General features: G+C 40.4%; 1 protein-coding gene across 6 annotated transcripts in view; it reads left to right on the top strand.

The window, feature by feature from the left end:
• ELP3 (elongator acetyltransferase complex subunit 3) overlaps window positions 1–20,283 on the top strand; it is a 108,245-nt gene that overhangs the window by 6,499 nt on the left and 81,463 nt on the right. For 3 of the 6 annotated variants that reach the window (XM_011944568.1, XM_011944569.1, XM_011944566.1), the window contains 5 exons: window positions 489–627; window positions 7,237–7,307; window positions 8,442–8,505; window positions 10,880–10,948; window positions 13,427–13,581. In XM_011944568.1, the coding sequence (XP_011799958.1) occupies window positions 489–627; window positions 7,237–7,307; window positions 8,442–8,505; window positions 10,880–10,948; window positions 13,427–13,581 (498 nt within the window). The remainder of the gene's footprint in view (window positions 1–488; window positions 628–7,236; window positions 7,308–8,441; window positions 8,506–10,879; window positions 10,949–13,426; window positions 13,582–20,283) is intronic. The other 3 variants (XM_011944570.1, XM_011944571.1, XM_011944572.1) reach the window with 3 other exon arrangements.

Below are 20,283 nucleotides of genomic sequence, written 5' to 3'. Positions count from 1 at the left end.
ATTTCCTCCTCAGGACATTTGGCAACGTCTAGGGACATTTTTGAGTGTTACAACAGGAAGACAGGAAGAAGGCTGGTAGTGCGTAGAGGCCAAGGATGCTGCTAAACATCCCTCAATTCACTGGCCACCTGCCACAGGAAAGAACTGTGTGGTCCCAGACATCAGTAGTGCTGAGGTTGAGAAAGGTGGAGTCAGAATAGTCATTTGAAGCTGCAGCACTATTCTGAACTAGATCTATATTGTGTCATTGTCCTTCTCCCTCCATAGTCCTGGTTTTCTTTCTGGTACTCAAGGGTGGGAAGTAGTCATTCACTCGTGAATTTTGTTCTTCTATTTCCCTGATAGTCACAGATCTTAAAACTATTCTTGTCACATGATGAAGGGATTAGAGAGTGACAGTTGTTAATGATATTGTTTATAGATCATCCTCTTGATAGCTTGTCCTTAAAATACCGTGATCTTGATAATGTGAGATGCTTTACTTTCAGGGTGAAAACCAAGACAGCTGCCAAATATGGCCTTTCTGCCCAGCCCCGGCTGGTGGATATCATTGCTGCCGTCCCTTCTCAGTATCGCAAGGTCTTGATTCCCAAGTTAAAGGCGAAACCCATCAGAACTGCCAGTGGGGTGAGTGATTCTACTCATGAAGTGTCGACACACTGGGTATCTGTTCTGGCAGAAGTGCCTGCCTCATGTAGCACCCGTGTGGTGAGGTGGAGTTTGGGGATTCTGACTAATGAAGTCCCCATATTAGGATATGTGCTGGAATGGAGACCTGTGCTGAATGCAATGAGAGGAGAAAAAGGAAAAAAGTATAATTTTGATTAAAGGAGTAGAAGATGTTTTGACTTCTTTAAAAGTATAGATTCAGGCTTGGTGACAATCACAATAGGATAAATGTTGGTCATCTTAAGCAGGTAGCTTTCAGTATAATTGATGCTTACGAAAGGTGCTTTTGAAAGGCAGTTAATGGTGCAAAGTAGTTCTATATATGGTCATTATGAGCACTGTGGAAGTCCAGAGGACAGCGATGACCCTGCAGCAAAAGGGGCTGGGGAAGGCCCAGTAGAAAGCACAAAGCTTGCTTGACACATAAGCCAAGAAGAGCAGGCTCAAAGCATCATGGGATCTAGGACAGAGGGGCTAAAGCACAGAGGTAGAGAATGACAGGAAGGGTGTGGTGCATGCAGGGAATAGCGAGTATGCCAGACCGAAGGGTGTTGACAGTTCAGGAGAGTAGGACTGTGCATTGAACAGGTAGTTTGGGATCAGCTTATAAAAATCTTAAATGTCTGGCAAAGCAGCTAGATAATAGGAAACAAAAGTTTTGAAAAAGGGAGTAATATGAACAAAGTAGATTTTCAGAAAATTTATTTGGATACAACATGCAGGGTAGTTTGGAGACAAAAAGACTAGTTTAGATGTTCTTGGGATGATCTCAGTATGCAGTGTTAAGGACTTGAGTTAGGAGGGAGACTCTAGGATGAAAAAAGATGAGTGTGAGATACATGCGCAGAAACTGATAGAATTAAGACTCTCTTGACATATGGTCCCCAGAACGAAATTCTCTTCCTGATGTGATCCCACAAGTTCATTCTGTTATTTGAACTGGGATATTATATTCCAAGCAGCTTGTGTTGACTTAGTGACCATGTCTCCTGGATCACGTTACGTTTGTGGCTGATCAAACCCTAAAACTTTAACATACAATGTACCACCAAACCTCATTTCTTCTTCTTTGTACTTAAGTGTTTTTATTTTGTTTTGTTTGTTTGCATCTAGTGTAAAAAGTTTGTTGACCAGGCACGGTGGCTCACGCCTGTAATCCCAGCACTTTGGGAGGCCGAGGCGGGCAGATCACGAGGTCAGATCGAGACCCTCCTAGCTAACATGATGAAACCCCATCTTTACTAAAAATACAAAAAAAAAAAAAGATTAGCTGGGCGTAGTGGCGGGCACCTGTAGTCCCAGCTACTCTGGAGGCTGAGGCAGGAGAATGGCGTGAACCTGGGAGGTGGAGCTTGCAGTGAGCTGAGATTGCGCCACTGCGCTCCAGCCTGGGTGACAGAGTGAGACTCCGTCTCAAAAAAAAAAAAAAAAAAGCTTGTTAAGAAAAACTAATAGTCCATGCCCCCACCTCCCTTTTTCTACCCTAGGGCAACCATTTTTAACTCTTAGCCAATTTCTTTAGAATTAACTTCCATATCCCTAAATAAAATAACATTCTTTATATAATAGATAAGTCTTGACTTTTTTTTCCGTGAGACAGAGACTTGTTCTGTCGCCCAGGCTGCAGTGCAGTGGCACAATCTTGGCTCACTGCAACCTCCACCTCGCAGGTTCAAGAGATTCTTGTGCCTCAGCCTCCCAGGGAGCTGAGATTACAGGCATGTGTCACAACGCCCAACTGATTTTTGTATTTTCAGTAGAGACAGGGTTTCACCATGTTGGCCAGGCTGGTCTCGAACTCTTGACTTCAGGTGATCTGCCCGCCTCAGCCTCCCAAAGTGCTGGGATTACAGACGTGAGCCACTGTGCCTGGCCGACTTTTTAGAGTTAAGCATTATGTGTGGGCTTGCCACTAAAGAAGACAGAAACTTAGCAACCTTTCAGCCTGCCTGGTAAACCGAGGCTTCTGTGATACCACCCTCGCTGTTTTTCCTTCTATCTCTGATCATTTCTGTCCTTTCTTTGAGGGCTACCCTTGCTGTGCTTGCCTCTGAAAGTTGGTGTTTTCTTTTGTCCTGGGCCCATTGTGTTTGGTACTTTACATGCTTACTTTGGTAACCTCATCCATTTGATGATTTTACCGTTGCTGTATGCTGACTCCCAGCATGAACCATTCCCTGAACTTCAGCCTCCTGTCAGATTTTCAGTTAGGTATCTGTCCTTTGACTGCCTAAGAACCTCCTCAAGTATAACATAACCCAAACTAATACCAAACATGCTTATTCACCGTTCCTGTCCATGTTAGTTCATGGTACCACTGTGCACTCAGTTTCCAAAAATATGAAATGCATTTTCCATTCCTACTGCCACTGGTAGGAATGCTTTGGCCTTTATTATTTCTTGTTTAGATTATTTCAGTCATTTCCTTACTTGTCTACTTTGTCCTACCTGCATGAAACTCATCTTTGACAATGTCACAAGAGTGATCTATTGAAAGTATCAGAAACACACAGCTGGTGGCCATTCCTTAGTCTACTGCCATTCTCACCTCCATGCCTTTATTCTTGCTGTTTCTCTGATGGTGCTTTGTTTATTTTATACAGTAGCTTTAGGTTTACAGAGAAAAAATAATTATATACTTCCTCTAGCGCCTTCACATCTACTCCAGTTTCCCTATTAATTAATATCTTGCATTGTTTGGTACATTTGTTATAATTGATGAACCAATATTGCTGTACTATTATTAACCAAAGCCTGTGGTTACATTAGAATACCCACTGTGTTCTACATTCTGTAGGTTTCACCAATGCATAATGTCATGTATCCACTATTACAGTGTCGTACGAAATAGTTTCACTGCCCTAAAATCTCCTATTTGTGGCTGGGCGCGGTGGCTCATGACTGTAATCCTAGCACTTAGGGAGGCTGAGGTGGGCAGATCAGCTGAAGTCAGGAGTTCGAGAACAGCCTGGCCAACATGGTGAAACCCCATCTTTACTAAAAACACAAAAATTAGCCGGGCGCGGTGGCAGGCATCTGTAATCCCAGTTACTTGGGAGGCTGAGGCAGGAGAATAGTTTGAACCAGGACACAGAAGTTGCTGTGAGCTGAGATCATGCCATTGCACTCCAGCCTGGGTGACAGAGCAAGATTCTGTCTCAAAAACAAACAAACAAACAAAAAAACCCAGCTCCTATTTGTCCCTCTCCCTCTCCATGCTCCAGACGTAACTTGACTACCACTGAGTGTTTTACTGTCTTTAATAAAGTTCGCTTTTTCCAGAGTTTCATGTACAGTAATTGGAATCATACAGCCTTTCCACTTAGCAATATGCGTTTAAGTCTGCCATGTCTTTTTGTGGCTTGGCAGCTCATTCCTTCTTTTTAGTTGCTGAATGATATTCCATTGTACGGATGTACCACTATTTGCTTATTCATTCACCTATTGAAAGACATCTTGGTTGCTTCCAATTTTTGGCAGTTTTAAACAAAGCTGTCTGAAGGTTTTTGTGTCTGCCTGCATTTTCAGCTTACTTGAGTAACTGTCAAGAAGTGCAACTGGTAGATCATATAGTAAGACTGTGTTTCACTTTGTAAAAAACTGCAAACTCTTCCGGTGTCACTGCTCCATTTTGCATTCCCACCAGCAGTGAGTGAGCGCTGTGATGCTCCACATCCTTGCTAACACTTGAAGATGTCGGTGTTTTGGGTTTTATTTCATTAATTTATTTATTTTGAGACAGGGTTTTGTCCTGTCACTGAGGCTAGAGTGTGGTGGCATGATCACAGCTCACTGCAGCCTCAACCTCCCAGGTTCAAGCTATCCTCCCACCTCAGCCTCCCAAGTAGCTGGGACAATAGGCATGCACCACCACACCAGCTAATTTTTGTGTTTTTTTGTAGAGACAGTGTTTCACCATGTTACCTAGGATGGTCTTGAACTCCTGGGCTTAAGGGATCCTCCCACTTTGGTCTCCCAAAGTGCTGTGATTATAGGTGTGAACTGTGGTGCCCAGCCAGTGTTTTGAATTTTAGCCATTCTAACAGTTGAACAGTGGTATCTCCTTGTTTAGTTTGTAATTCCCTAATGACATGATGTTGAGCATCTTTCCATACACTTATTTGCCACTGTATATCTTCTTTAGTGAGATATCTATTCACATCTTTTGCCCTGTTCTTAATTGGGTGTTTTTTATTAGTTTTTAAGAGTTCTTTGTATATTTTAGCTGGAAATGGTTTATCAGGTACCTATTATGCAGATATTTTCTCACAGTCTGTGGCTTGTCTTTTCATTGTCTGTCTTAGAGCACAACTTTTAAATATAGACAAGTAGGTTCGTAACCCATTTTGAGTTTGTATTTGAGTTCGTGTTTGTGTTTTCCTTGAAACACCATGGTTGTTAACTCGGATACATTACTGTCATCTAAGCCTCCGACTTACACTCAGACTCATAAGTTTCACCAACTGTTTGAATAACGTCCCACAGAACCTAGTTCAGAATCACCTATTGCTTTTAATTGTCATATCTCTTTAGTCTGGACATTTCCTTTGTCGTTTTTGGACTCCATTACCTTAACACTTTTGAAGATCTCAGGCAAGTTATTTTGTCGCATGTCCCTCAATGTGGGTTCATCAGCTGTTTCCTCATCATGAGATTCAGGTTATGCGTCTTCGGCCTGTGCATCACAGAAGTGGCACTGCGTTCTTATCATCATCTTCCATGTGGTGGTGCCTAGGTTCAGCTTTCCTGTCACTGACATTTCTTATTTTGATCAAGGTGCTGTCCACCAGACTTACCCTCTGTCAAATTATTTTTTCCCACTTTGTATGAAGAAGTGTTGTATGGAGAAATACTTAGAAACTAGTTAAATATCTTGTTTCTCATCACATACCCAGTTCACACCTTTATTTGTGTGAAGGAATAAATGGTTTCCTATTTGGTGGATTGTCATCTGTTACTATTTATTTTGATGCACAAATTATTGCAGACTTGACCAGTGAAAGCCTTTTCAAGGTGATTTCTATGTCTTTTTAAAATGTCCTCAACATTCTTTGAGCAGTTTCTAGCTTTCTGGCACAATAAAATGTTGCAGGCTCGGCCAGATATGGTGGCTCACGCATGTAATCCCAGCACTTTGGGAGGCTGAGCTGGGTGGATCGCCTAAGGTCAGGAGTTCGAGACCAGTCTGGCCAACAGGGCGAAAACCTGTCTCTACTAAAAAAAATACAAAAAATTAGCCAGGCGTGGTGGCACATGCCTGTTATCCCAGCTACTTGGGAGACTGAGGCAGGGGAGTTGCTTGAACCCAGGAGGTGGAGGTTGCAGTGAGCTGAGATTGCGCCCTTGCGCTCCAGCCTGGACAACAGAGTGAGACTCTGTCACCAAAAAAAAAAGAAAGGAAAGAAAAATGTCCCAGGCTCATCTTAGACTTTCTTTGCTCCGGCCCTGGAATCAGCCATTTCCCCAAGGAGCCCTGATTTCTTTTAGTGGAGAAGGATATTTAGAAACTAAGACCTGAGTACTAGGTGTGCTTACTGCTATTAGGGTGTTATTGCCGCCAGACTCTCTCAGTGGACCAAGCGAGGACATATATATGTATAGCTGCATACATATATGCACACATATACATGTAACACATTTCCATTTGTATTTATTTATCAGTCTACCATATGTTGAACACTCTGATTGACCACAATACCTTTAATTCCACCCAGCCTATAGAGTTCATTCTGCTTTTCTCTCTTTCCATGTTTGTAGCTACTTCTCTGACAGTGAGAAGCCTGGCTTGCATTCGCTTTCATAAATGGCCAGATTTGACCAAGTGCCCCGGATGTAACCAGTCTCGCGTCTCTGCCACTGCCTCCTGTCCTCACCTCACTGAGGCTCTGTCAGACCCCTCTGAAGTTACGTACACCCAGACCCTGAAACATGAAGCTGTTAGTTTAATAGTCCCTGCTGCAAATATTGAGATCCAGTGTGTTCGTGAGGCATTTGAGTCACAAAGGTTAGGTTTATATATAACTTCATAGAATTGCATAAAGTAATTTTTTTTCTTACAGGCTATTTAGTAAGACAATCAGAGAGAGAAAGACTAAGAATCACTGTGTAGCCAGGCGAGGTGGCGGGCGCCTGTAGTCCCAGCTACTCGGGAGGCTGAGGCAGGAGAATGGCGTAAACCCGGGAGGCGGAGCTTGCAGTGAGCTGAGATCCGGCCACTGCACTCCAGTCCGGGCGACAGAGCGAGACTCCGCCTCAAAAAAAAAAAAAAAAGAAAAAGAATCACTGTGGCTTTAACAATTAATTTAGTTTGTACTTAATTTATTGTAAAATGGAATATAAATTCACATATATAATACGTATGGACAATTCAAAGATAATTAATATTAAATAGAGATCACTCTTGTACCCAGTGCCCAGCTTAAGAAATACAGCCTCATCAATACCTTTGAAGCCCGCTCTTGCCACTCTCTGGTTGCATTCCTCTCCTTCCTTCCAAGGGATAACCACTCTGTGGAGTGTTGTATTAATTATCCTATAATAGCTTTTTTATTCATCTTTCTTTTATAGATTGCTGTTGTGGCTGTGATGTGCAAACCCCACAGATGTCCACACATCAGTTTTACAGGAAATATATGTGTGTAAGTATGGTGATTTTGTTAAATTGTATGTGTGTGTGTGTTTTATTTTAACTAAGTATGCCCCCTCGAGCCCTTAGTCAGTACATGCTGGTAATATTTAAAACTTCGACTTAATAGATTTATAGATTACTCCTTTCAAACAAGCAACCATTAGATATTTTAGTGCTTTAAAATTGTAATATATGGGGCCGGGCACAGTGGCTCACGCCTACAGTCCCAGCACTTTGGGAGGCTGAGGCAGGCGGATCACCTGAGGTCAGGAATTTAAGACCAGTCTGGCCAGCACCGTGAGACCCCATCTCTACTAAAAATACAAAAATTTAGCTGAGCATGGTGGCATGTGCTTCTAGTCCCAGCTACTTGGGAGGCTGAGGCAGGAGAATCGCTTGAACCTGGGAGGTGGAGGTTGCAGTGAGCCGACATCACACCACTGTACTCCAGCCTGGGTTATAGAGTGAGACTGCATATCAAAATAAATAAATAAAATTGGAACATATGGATATTTTAATTTGTTGCAATATATAATTTTAAAAATGTAGGTTATGGAACTCAAAATAGTAGACATTGGGATATGCGACTCAAAACAGCACATTCTGTTTAACTCATAAATGAAACATGGAAATATGAGCTGCCTAAATTCCACGTCAGAAATTTAAAATGAATTTGGATCAGAAACATATCAAAATAAAAAATTATCCTTATACGTAACCTTTAGATTTCTCAAACTCACCTATTTGAAAGAATTAGCAGAAAAGTTTGCATGATTCTGGGTAGGAAGATAAAAAGGGGGAAAGATTTTCTTGAGTGTGGTTCCCAAGAGAACATTGAGTATTAATTCAAACTTAGGAAAACTTCATTTTTGTTATTCATCCCTAAAAGCTTAAACCTCTGAAATAACCACAACAGTAGTATTTTGAAAATGGGTGTAATAGTGTCCCTTTACATATTTATCTTATTTACTTGTTGGTAGAAAATAACATTATTTACAGATACTGCAAAGGTAGATTCTTCTGTTAGGATTTGAAAAGGAAGCTCGTTTGTTATCAGGATTCTATGGAGACGGTAGATGCTTGGAACTAGCCGGTTGAACTCAGTTTTGCATCTGACATTCTTATTCTTTTGTTGTATTGGCAGATACTGTCCTGGTGGACCTGATTCCGATTTTGAGTATTCCACTCAGTCTTACACTGGCTATGAGGTACAGTAACTTTGAGGCCGTCCTGATGAGGTGTTGCATCATGCTTTACTTGTAGTATGGTTTTACCAGTACTGGCTTTCTGATAATTTTTTGTTTTTGTTTTTGTTTTTTTTCTGATTATGAAAGCTGTTCATTCACCAAATATTTACCACTGTCTACTAGTGTCCTAAATTGTTCCAGCCACTAGAGAAATACTTACATAAGCACTTCTTATCCCAAACGTTGTTCTAAGTGCTTTATAACTGTAAACCTTATTGCAGTGTTTTGAAGATAGACACTATCATTATCCCAGTTTGCCAATCAGGAAACTAGGGTATAGTGGGCTTAAACAGCTGGCCCAAAGACACACTATTAGTAAGAGACAAGCAGGTTTCGAACTCTGCTGCTCACCACTACATTGTACTATTGCTTTAGCAGTGGAAAATGGAGAGGGTCCCTTTGTCTTCCGGAATTTACATGTTTTTTTCTTCTTTTTTTTGAGATGGAGTCTCGCTCTGTTACCAGGCTGGAGTGCAGTAGCACGATCTCCTTCACTGCAACCTCCACCTCCTGGGTTCAAGTGATTCTCCTCCCTCAGCCTCCCAAGTAGCTGGGATTGCAGGCAAGCACCACCACGCCCAGCTAATTTTTGTATTTTTAATAGAGACGAGGTTTCATCATGTTGGCCAGTCTGGTCTCGAACTGCTGACCTCAAGTGATCCGCCCGCCTCGGCCTCCCAAAATGCTGGGATTACAGGCATTAGCCACTGCACCCAGCCTGGAATTTGTATTCTAATAATGGAAGGTAGACAGTAAAGACACAAGAAAAAGTATCAGGCACTCAAAAAATGCTAAGCAGAGATGTAAAATCGAGTAAGGTGATGGCAGCTGAGATGGTTTAGCTGTGGTGGTTAGGAAGGGATTCTGTGAGGAGGTAAGATTGAAGCAGAGTCTGAATGACAAGGACCTAGTCCTAAGAATATGTGGAAGGGGCATTCCTAGCAGAGAAGTCACTAGAATAAGACCCAAGGAGGGAAAGACATGGGGGTGTTGTGCAGTGCAGAGAGTGAGGGAAGCATGAGGCTGGGAGGCAAATGAGCTGGAGTTTGTAAGCAAAGTTAAGGAGTTTCCATTTTAGGGTAGGAGTCATGAGAAGCTATTAGGATTTAAGGCAGGGGAATGATACAATCCAATTTAGTTTTTTTTAAAGATCATTTTGATGGCCATGTAGAGAAAGGGTTAGAGTGGGGACCAGAAGGAAGGCAGGAGGCCAGTGAGGCACTTTTGAAGGAGTCACCCTCCTCAGAAGAGCTCAGAAGCCAGGAAACCTTGTGACTTTTTTCTCATATGTGTTTTCTTTTTTTTTCCTGTTTTCTAGGGTTCAAATTTTTTAAAATACAAGAGGAATGATTTTGTGAAAAGGCTTTCTCTCATTTCTATCCCCTAGCCATTCTTTTTTGCTCTTCCCCCTACCACTTAGTGTTGTCTATTATTTCCCTCCCATCCTTCAGGGATATTTTAGGGAATACAGCATACACAGATTGCCTATCCCTTACGTGAAATGCTTGGGACCAGAAGTGTTTCAAATTTTGGATTTTTCTGAATTTTGGAATATTAGCATATACATAATGAGAAATCTTGAGAGTGGAACCCGAATCTGAACATGAGATTCATTTTTGGTTTATGTACACCTGATACACCTAGTCTGAATTAATTTTATACAGTATTTGTAATAATTTTGTGGATGAAGCAAAGTTTGTATTAAGTACTTGCATGTGGAATTTTCCACTTGTGGCATCATGTTGGCACTCAAAAAATTTTGAGTTTTGGAGCATTTTTGATTTTTGGATTAGGGATGCTCAACCTGGATATATTCTTTGTTCGACTGATTCCATATAAGGTCGCATATCAGAGTCCTCTTTCACTTTGCCTTTTATTTTACAATATTTTAGTGAACATTTTATGTCAGTACATTGTTTTGTGGCTGTAGAGTTTTCGACTGTATGATGGTAGCCATTAAAAATTGTGTGGTATTTTAGAAGCTTATTTAAAAGTTACTTTATTACATGACTCTAGAATATGTATGCACGTCTGTGTCTGTGAGCAGAACACTTTGGTGACCCCGGGATTCCAGACGTGTTTATACAAAAGACAGATGTGATCCAAGGAGACACCCTGCTGTTGAGGTGCTTATGACAGTGCGGGTGGGCACCTGCCGGGTGTGATTTAGGACGTTGTTTTGAACCCTGACAAGACTGAGAAAAATTAATGGGGGTACAAGCCATGTTTCAGTGTTCTGAACCATGGAGAGTTTTTTTTTTTTTTAATACAATCCTTTTGAAACTACTTTTTATTTTTAATTCAATGTGAGCATAACAATATTTTTCTCTTCTAGCCAACCTCCATGAGAGCTATCCGTGCCAGATATGACCCTTTCCTACAGACAAGACACCGAATAGAGCAGGTACATTTTTAAAAAACATGTTTTTAAAAACTTAGCTGTTTATACTTACTAAGAAGGCATTGTTGGTTGAGTCAAATTGAACCTGAAATAACGAAAAATGTGTTTTTCCCCTTTTTGAGTTTTCAGTATCCGTCTGAGGGAGGATTTGCCATGCCTAGCAAGGTGAAAAACACTGCTTTCTTTAAAGACTGTATTTATTGTTTAAGGGTTTTATATTCTCTAAGTTTTTTGTATTTGTAGAAAATTATTAGTAGTATGAAATTTGTGGAATAAAAATGTATGAAAGTTCTTAGACAATAGGTGGATGTGTTGACTTTTAACTTCCAAAAGTCAGAATAAGAAGTATTTTGACTGGCCAGGCCCAGTGGCTTATGCCTGTAATCCCAACACTTTGGAAGGCTGTGACAGCAGATCACTTGAGCCTAAGAGTTCGAGACCAGCCTGGGCAACATAGCAAAACCCCATCTACAAAAAATAAAAAAATTAGCATGGTGTGGTGGTGTGTACCTGAAGTCTTAGCTACTTGGAAGGCTGAGGTGGAAGGATCCCTTGAGCCCAGAAGGTCAAGGCTGCAGTGAGCTGTGGTCATACCACTGCACTTCAGCCTGGGTGACTGAGCGAGAACCTGTCTCAAAAAGAAGTATTGTGACAGATTTGTTGGGTGGAAATAGGAAATTTCCTACAAAGGAATATAAAGAAACTTGTGGGGGTATGGCATTATTCTATATCATGATCATGGTGGTGGGTAGATAACTCTAAATGCTCTCATCCATTGTACACTTAAAGTTAGTGGATTTTATCGTATGTAAATTATACCTTGGTGTAGCTGACCAAAAACAAGTACTGCGTACATGACCTTGCACTGTTCAAGAAATCTGAGCATTAATACAGATTTTCTTTATTTACAAGTTTATTTTAAACTTGTCCAATTTAAAGAATGTAAAGCACTGTCCATAGTAACAGTAATGTATAGTAGGCACATCCAAGTCTAAAGTAGATAGTAATACATACTATAGTGGATAAGTTGTGTCTGGGTTTATTTATTGGCTTATTGGTGAATACTGTTCAGTTTTCATATCCACTTTGCTGTCACCCAAGCGTATGAGGAACAGGATTGTCAGTGACAGGAGAGGACCCCACCTGGGGGAGCCTGCATTTTTCCAAAAAGTGGGTTCTAAACTGACCTTTGTTTCAATTTCTTTTTGAGCTATGATAGTTAATTCATTTAAAATGTAAAACTGTTGAGCATGAAATGTTTATGTTTACCAAAAAAGGAGCATAATTTACAAGATTTAGAAATGAACATAGAGCAGTGATTCTTTTCTTAAATGCACTAGAATTACCTGAGTAACTTCTCCAAAACATGTGTCAGATCTTCGCCTCTGGATGTTCTGATTAAGTCAGCTTTAAGGTTCTAGCAAGATATTTTAAAAAGCTACCAGAGTAATTTTAATGAGTATCTCTTGGAAACAACGATAGATATAGAAATAGAGTATTATTTTAGTGTTGATATATGTACACACATGCATATATATAGTTTTTCTGCATAAATTTTTTTGCCATTTTCAGAAATTAGTGTTAATTTCAATACCTATTTTTAAAAATTAGAATCTTGGTTTATTGTAGTCAACAAAATGAAAGATTGGTATCATTCTCTTCCCTAGTAGAGGAGACCTGATATTTATTAATTAATTTATTTTTTTGAAACAGGTGTCACTCTTACTGCCCAGGCTAGAGTGCAGTGACACAATCGCAATTTCGGGTCACTGCACCCTCCGCCTCCTGGTTCAAACCATTCTCTTGTCTCAGCCTCCAGAGGAGCTGGGATTACAAGCACGTCTGGCTAATTTTTGTATTATTAGTAGAGATGGGGTTTCACTTTGTTGACCAGGCTGGTCTCAAACTCCTGACCTCAAGTGATCTGCCAGCCTGGTCCTCATAAGTGCTGGGATTACAGGCATGAGCTACTGCACCTGGCTTGAATATTTCATTTTTAATCAGACTTTCACTTTTTTTTTAGAAAGCAGACTTGAAGTGCCTCCTGTGCCCAGAATCATCCATCAATTTTAGACCATAAATTGTTGACCATAAATGCCACCTTTTTGTCCCCTAGGCTTACCACCAAGTCTGACATAAAATACATGATCAATAAATACTTCTTATTCTGCATATTGTATTATATTTGTCTTTACCGGTTTCTAGTTTATATTCTTCGTGTTTTTAAATTTCCACTTTGTACGTATTAAAGTCACACCTCTTATTTGTTATTTTATGTTCTCATTCTCCTTATTTGAGTTGTACTCACTTTTTTCTTTCAGATGAGCCTATTTTTTATCCATAGAATTAGCTGAATGTGTTTCATTACTTCTGATTTTTAAACTACTGATGAAAACACCGCAAAATAAGAGATTTGCAATGCCTTCTTAGAGTAGTTGCTTTTGCTTACATCATTCTGATGCTGATGAATTTGTCTTTCAGTTAAAACAACTTGGTCATAGTGTGGATAAAGTGGAGTTTATTGTGATGGGTGGAACGTTTATGGCTCTTCCAGAAGAATACAGAGATTATTTTATTCGAAATTTACATGATGCCTTATCAGGACATACTTCCAACAATATTTACGAGGCAGTCAAGTAAGAAATTCTTATTTTATCATAGTCTCCAGAGTGATTGTCAGTTTATGCTCCTAGCATTAGCTTACGAGAATGCCTTCTGCTCTGCATCCACATTCTTACTTCTCATAGTCTTTCTCGTTTCGTGGAAAGTTCTCATTTTCACGGAAATAATCCTTTCATTGAAATAATCCTTTTAAAGAAAAAATGAGTATAGTTTGTTGACATAGTAGTGTTCTCAAACGGAGGGATTCACCAAATATGGTCCATGAAGGTCTTTTCAGCCTTAGGCTCGTCTAAACAACAGTAGTTGTGATTGGCCTAATTAAGTTTTTCAGCCCACCTAAGAAGGGGGGCTGAGAATGTGCTTTATTTGAAACATTTAACTGTTGTAAAATCAGCAAAACAAGGTACTGGTAGTTAAAAACTTAATTTAGAGTAAATATTTCATAATTATTAAATAATAACTTTATGATTGGGATCTTAGTCTGTCTTGTGCTGCTGTAACAAAATATCTGAGACTAGGTAATTTAATGAACAGAAATTTATTGACTCACAGTTTGGAGGTTGGGAAGTCCAATATCAAGGTCCTGGCATCTGGCAAGGGTACGTCATCACATGGCAAAAGGCAAGAAAAACAAAAAGCGGGCTAATTCACCCTTTTATAATGGCATTAATCTTACCCACAAGGTCAGATTGCTTCTCAAAGGCCCCACCTGTTAATACTGTTACAATGACAATTTCAACATGAGTGTTAGAGGGGACAAACTCATGTTTGTCAAATCATGTGTTATTCAAACCACAAGTTAATTTACTCATTTTGAATTCTAGTTGACAAAATTATGCATTATTTTGACTCCTTGATTTTAGCAAGAAGAATACTGCAGGTTAGTATGTAGTTCAGTGATTTAAGAAGTGAAAGTCTTAAAATAGTTTTTGTTTTCAGGAATTGTGGGAACACCTGGATAGTTACTGTTTTCCTTATTTAACAAATCCTTCTTGAGGGCCCACTAGATACTGTGTGCTGTTTTAGATCCTGGAAAGTGGTGATGTTTAGGCTGAGCCTGAAGTACAAGGAGAAGTTAGGCCAGCAGCAGAAAGGATAAGATAAAGGCCCTGAAATGGGAAACAGCTTGGGTGTTCTAGGGACAGAGAAGAAGCCAGCATGGCTAGATCTTGTGTTAATCCATTTGTGTCACTATAAAGGAACACTTAAGACTAGGTAAGTTATAAAGAAAAGAGGTTTAATTGACTCCAGTTCTATAGGCTTCACATGAAGCATAGTGCTGGCATCTGCTTCTGGTGAGGCTTCAGGAAGCTTCCAATCATGGTGGAAAGTGAAGGGGGAGCCAGTACATCACATCACGGGTTGGGGAGGTGGCACACTCTTTTAAACAACAGATCTCACATGAAACAACTGAGCGAGAACTCACTTATCACCAGGGAGACAGTGGTAAGCCATTTATTTATGAGGAATCCAGCCCTAGGACCCAAACATCTCCCACCAGGCCATACCTCCGACATTGGGGATCACATTTCAACATGAGATGTGGAGGGGACAAACACTCAAACCATGTCAGATCGCAGTGAACAAGAGAAAGAACATCATGAGATGGGGTTGAAGTGTTAGGTAAGGGCCAAGATACATGCTTTTGAGGAGTTGAAATTTTATTTGAAATGCAGTAGGAAGCAGATGAAGGGGAAGTGGCATGTTCTGGTTAACAGGTAGGGTCATTCTGTCTACTGTCTGGCTAATGGATTAGAGGAGTACCCAGGGTGAAAGTGGGAAAGCAGATAGAAGGCCATCTGATTACATCCATCCCTGCTCAGCTGGGGGCGGCAGCAGTGGTGATGGAGAGGAGATTGAGATAGAGGAAGGGATCAAGCCTGACACTAAGGTTCTGGCTATCAGAAATGGTAGGAAGGTAGGGTAGGCTGTATACTGAGGTGGAAAAAACAGCGGAAAAAGCAGAGAAAAATCTCAATGGGAGAAAAATCAAGAGTTCTGTTTTGGGTGTGTAAAGTTTGAAGTGCCTGTGATACATTCAAGTGGAGATATCAGTGGACTCTGAATGCAAGAGAAGTCTGAGCTGGTGGTACAAAACTGGGGATTATCAGCTCATAGGTAATGTTGCCAACCATGTAAATGGAGGAGACCACCTCATGGGAGAGTTGTGGATCTCCAAAGTGTACTAAGTGAAAAACAATTTTTAGAGCAATGCTTACCGTACAATCCCATTATTTGTGTGTTCATGCACATACACACATACACATCTGTATATAAATGCATAGAAAAGGTGGCAGAATAATGGTCATCATAGATCTTAGAGCTGAGGAGGAAGGGACATGGGAAATGGGAGCAAAGGAGGATACTTCCCTTTGTTCCATGTACAGTGGGCCATGTTGTCATGGTGTTTAATATTCACTTATTTAATACTCCTAGTAAACCTTTGAGTTAAGTGTTCAGATTATCCCTGTTTTTCAGGTGAGGAAGCTGAGGCACAGAGAAATGAAGCAGTTTGCCCAAAGTTGCAGAGGTGGTTGGTGGTAGAGTGGGATGTAAACCCCAGGTAGCTTTGCTTTCAGAGCCTAACTTTGCAAGCTGTGCTAGGTGTGAGAATGTGAGTGTGTCTGTATGTATGTGCACGTGTGTGCACATCGTCGGAGCTTGAAGGTCTTGGGAGGAATATGACCTGTTTTTCCTTGCCCCCCTTCCCTACCACCCTCAGGCTTTTCTCTGGCTTCTTTTTTATATGGGGTGGGGGTTTCATATAGCTAATTATAAGTTTGTTCAAATAGTGCCACCTCTTAAGATTTTTTGTGTGGGACCAAATTTTGAGTAGACCTAAGAGTGGTTTTTATTACCCTGTAAGTAAAGCAGTTCTTGGGACATAGTAAGCACAAGTAAATGCGTGAATGAATTTCAAATGAATGATCAGTTAGCTAATGACCTGAGTATGGTTGCCTCTTGGAAATGGGGGCAGTCACATCTTTTTGTGCCCTCCCTACTCCCCTACCCGCTTAATTTCCTTTGTTCTCCTTGGGTTTGTAAAAGTGAAAAGAAGGGAGGAGCTTTTTCATAAAATTTAATACCAAGGGTAGCTCAAAGAGCCCATGTGAAAGATTCGACAGCTGAGAGAGTTTGTGTGCACAGCATCCCACTTCTGTTCGATTGACTCTAGGGAATGTAACAGGCGAATTCTGTGTCCGTGAACCTGGACCTGTAGCATTATGATCTCTTCCTCCTGCAGGGGCTTTAATAGCAGATGAGATGGTGACTATGTTGTTATTGCTCATTCAAAACTGATCAAGAGGCCGGGCGTGGTGGCTCACGCCTATAATCCCAGCCCTTTGGGAGGCCGAGGCAGGCAGATTGCTTGAGGCCAGGAGTTCGAGACCAGCCTGACCAACATGGCGAAACTTCCTCTCTACTAAAAATATAAAAATTAGCTGGGTGTGGAGGCTGGTGCCTCTAGTCCCAGCTACCCGGGAGGCCGAGGCACAGAAACACTTGAACCCAGGAGCTGGAGGTTGCAGTGAACTGAGATTGCACTACTGCACTCTAGCCTGGGCGACAGAGTGAGACTGTGTCACAAAAAAAAACAAAACAAAACAAAACAAAAACTGATCGTTAATGAGTCATTCTTAGTAAACGCTGAAGTCTTCAAACTTTAGAGGAGTAATGATATCATCCAGCTAATTACTCTTAATAATACTGAAAAATCAAACTATACCTTAGATAAAATGCAATTGAGGAAAACCAACCTTTATTAGTTCAAAGCCAGGAGACGGGAATGGCAGCAGAATGTTCTCTCAGAGGGTTACTGACCACAATTTATTTAGCTCTGAAAATTCCCTGGCAGGGACATCTATCAAGATTAGTTTTTCTATGCACGCTTATATACTTCTATACTCCCTTCTTGGACCTTAATATGTAAGTTCTTCAAGATAAGGAGTACCAGGGTGAAAGTGGTACCAGATCTCCAAGATAAGAAGACCTTACATATTAAGTGGAATTGAGCTGTAAATATCTTAGACTTGCCTGTCTCCCCCATACAAATTTGCCACTAAGCTTTTCATCACCTACAGTTTGGGTCACCTGAGGTATATGAAGCAGGCCAACTAAGATCTGCATAGTGAACTTTTAGGATGTATCTAGTTTGACGTTTTCATTGATTGAAACTAAAAATTTTGCTTTATTCTTGGTGTAACGTTTCATTTTTGCAGAAATGTTCTAGTGCTAGTGGTGCTTGAATGTAAGTTGTCCATCATTGGGTTGAAAATAGGGTTGTCTAGTACAGCGAACTCAGTGTTTGTAGAAAAAAGCCCTGTGAAAGAGAAAGCCTCTTTCAGTAATATTCTAGGCAGTGCCAGTGTTGTTTTGTTTCTGTTCTTGAATATACCTCAAGAGGGCAACAAACACTTTATTTTCAGATAAAAATTTATATACGATTTGGGTTTTCATTGCAACATATGTCATGAATGGCTCTTGAGAAGTAATAAAAGTACAATCTGGGAGCCATAAAACCATCAATAAATTACACTGAATTCTGCCAACACACATTTTAAATGTTTTGCTCTTTTCTCTTAGTCTCTATATTTTTGTGAGATAATCTGAAAAAAAAAAAAAAAAAACCCCGATTTGTGGCATTTTGTTTCTTTGTTGGGGTAGAGTTTTACTACAGACCCCTCATAATAGAGTTTGTATTTGTTTTGAGGGAAACTTTGTATTTGAAGAAATAATAGTCTCGTTTGTGCTATAGAACTAGAGACAGAAAGTATTTTCAAGTGTTGGCATAACTGTGAAATAAAAAACAGCCCAGAGAAGTTGTGGTTTTGACATAATGTGGCCCTCGGAAATGTTTGGATTTGACCTTGCCATTCTCTCTTATCCTGCATAGAGCGTATGCGTGAAAACTGGTTGGTTTGCACAGCGTAGCCCACCGCTCTTAGATGTAAGGTGATGAACTTTGTTTATTTTACTTTGGTTTTTGCTTGCTGGACTACATAGATGTAAACTGACTTTCATTAGCTTAGCAGGGTTTTTTTAAAGATTAATTTTAAATTAGGTTAAAGATGATATATTGAGACCGATGAGTCAGCAAGCAGCGTTTAAGGTTAACAGTCTGTTCACATTAGGGTCAAGTTTTACTGCTGTGTTAGCTCAGGTGTCCCTGCTGTGTTTTCATATGTTGAACCTGATTAAAGTTTTGCTTCTTAAAATAATAGGAGTTAAGGTAAAGAAAAGCCCCAGCAAGCAGAGAGCCTGGTTATTATTTATGGCAAGCTAGTAGCAAGCCACGTGTTACATATTCTTGCGGATGGAAAAATTCGAAAGTTGAGTGAACAGAGAGTTCAAGGACAAAACAGGTATGGCTTTTGTGAAGGCTCATTAAATCAAGCAAAGTGCTAATCACTCAGTACTATCAGCTGGACTGAGATTCTTCAGTAGTCTCCAGAGAGCAACAATTACTGGTGACTGTCATCGGGTAACAATCAGGCTCTGGAGATGAAAAAGACCGGTAGTGGGGTCTGAGTCACCCATTCACTAGAATGCAAATGTTGCCAAATAACTCGAACAACCTTTTAAAATGGTTTTATTCCTTTTTAATCAGCTTTGCCCAGAAGCAGTTTTACATTCAATCTTTAAGGCTCCTTGGCTGTTTTCACAAGATGCAATTTAAAAGGGTAGTTACCCATTAAAAAGTGGGTGAGTCATACTTTCTCCCTGTGGAATTTTAAATTAATTTCTGTTCCTTCCTCTTTTTCCTCCCCATTAATGACTTTAAATCCTCCAACTGTGTTCTTACCTGTCTTAGAAAAGCTGAAGTGCTAGGTAATGCTAGGTACCAGGCCCAGAAGACAATTTCGTAGACTTGCAGGGCTGCGACAGAAGCAAAAGGAACCTACAGAGGCCTGAGAGTGGCTGACTGTGTCCCTGCTGCTCTGGGCCTCATTTCTGGCAGCCCTCAGGACCTTCTGCATTTCTGGGCTTTGACACTGATACTCCCTACCTCTCACTTTTTCTGTTGACCATTTTACTTTCTCTTTTGGTCACCCAGATTTCCATACATGGTGACCAGGATCCTTAACATTGGCCGGAGAACGTAGGATACAATCTTAGTCACTTTAAGAGAGTTGATATTGTTTTTCTTTCAGCATTTTATTTGAAACAAATAAAAATTAAACAGTTTTCAATGAGCATCCACACACCCATCATCTAGATTCTATAATACTTGCTTTATCACATATCTGTCAGTTCCACTACCCATTCATCAGTCTCTTTCATGCATGCTTGCGCTCTTTTTTGATGCATTTTATAGTAAGTTGTATGCTTCATTATGCTTCTCCCCAGATACTTCATCATGCATATCACTGACTAGTGTTCACTGTTTGCAGTGTTTTCCTTTCGAAGTAAATTTACATACAGTACAAAACAACGTGTGGCGTAATATATATATGAGAAACACATATATTAAATATACCATTTGATTATTTTTGACAAATGCATATACCTGTGCTACAAAGTCCTATTAAGATACAGAATGTCACTGTCATCCCAGAATGTTTCTGGGGAAAGTTCTCACATCCCTCTTCCTAGTAAATCCTCCCCTGTGCCTCCCAGAGGCAGCCATTCTTCTGATTTTTTTCCCCATCACAGATTAGTTTTGTCTCTTCTGGAACTTTGTATAAATGGAACCATATAGCATACTCTTGTAGGCC

Source organism: Colobus angolensis, unplaced genomic scaffold (genome assembly GCF_000951035.1).
Source record: "Colobus angolensis palliatus isolate OR3802 unplaced genomic scaffold, Cang.pa_1.0 Scaffold233, whole genome shotgun sequence".
Lineage (NCBI taxonomy): Eukaryota > Metazoa > Chordata > Mammalia > Primates > Cercopithecidae > Colobus > Colobus angolensis.
Note: the sequence above shows the minus strand (reverse complement) of the source record. Positions and strands in the feature narration are given on the sequence as shown.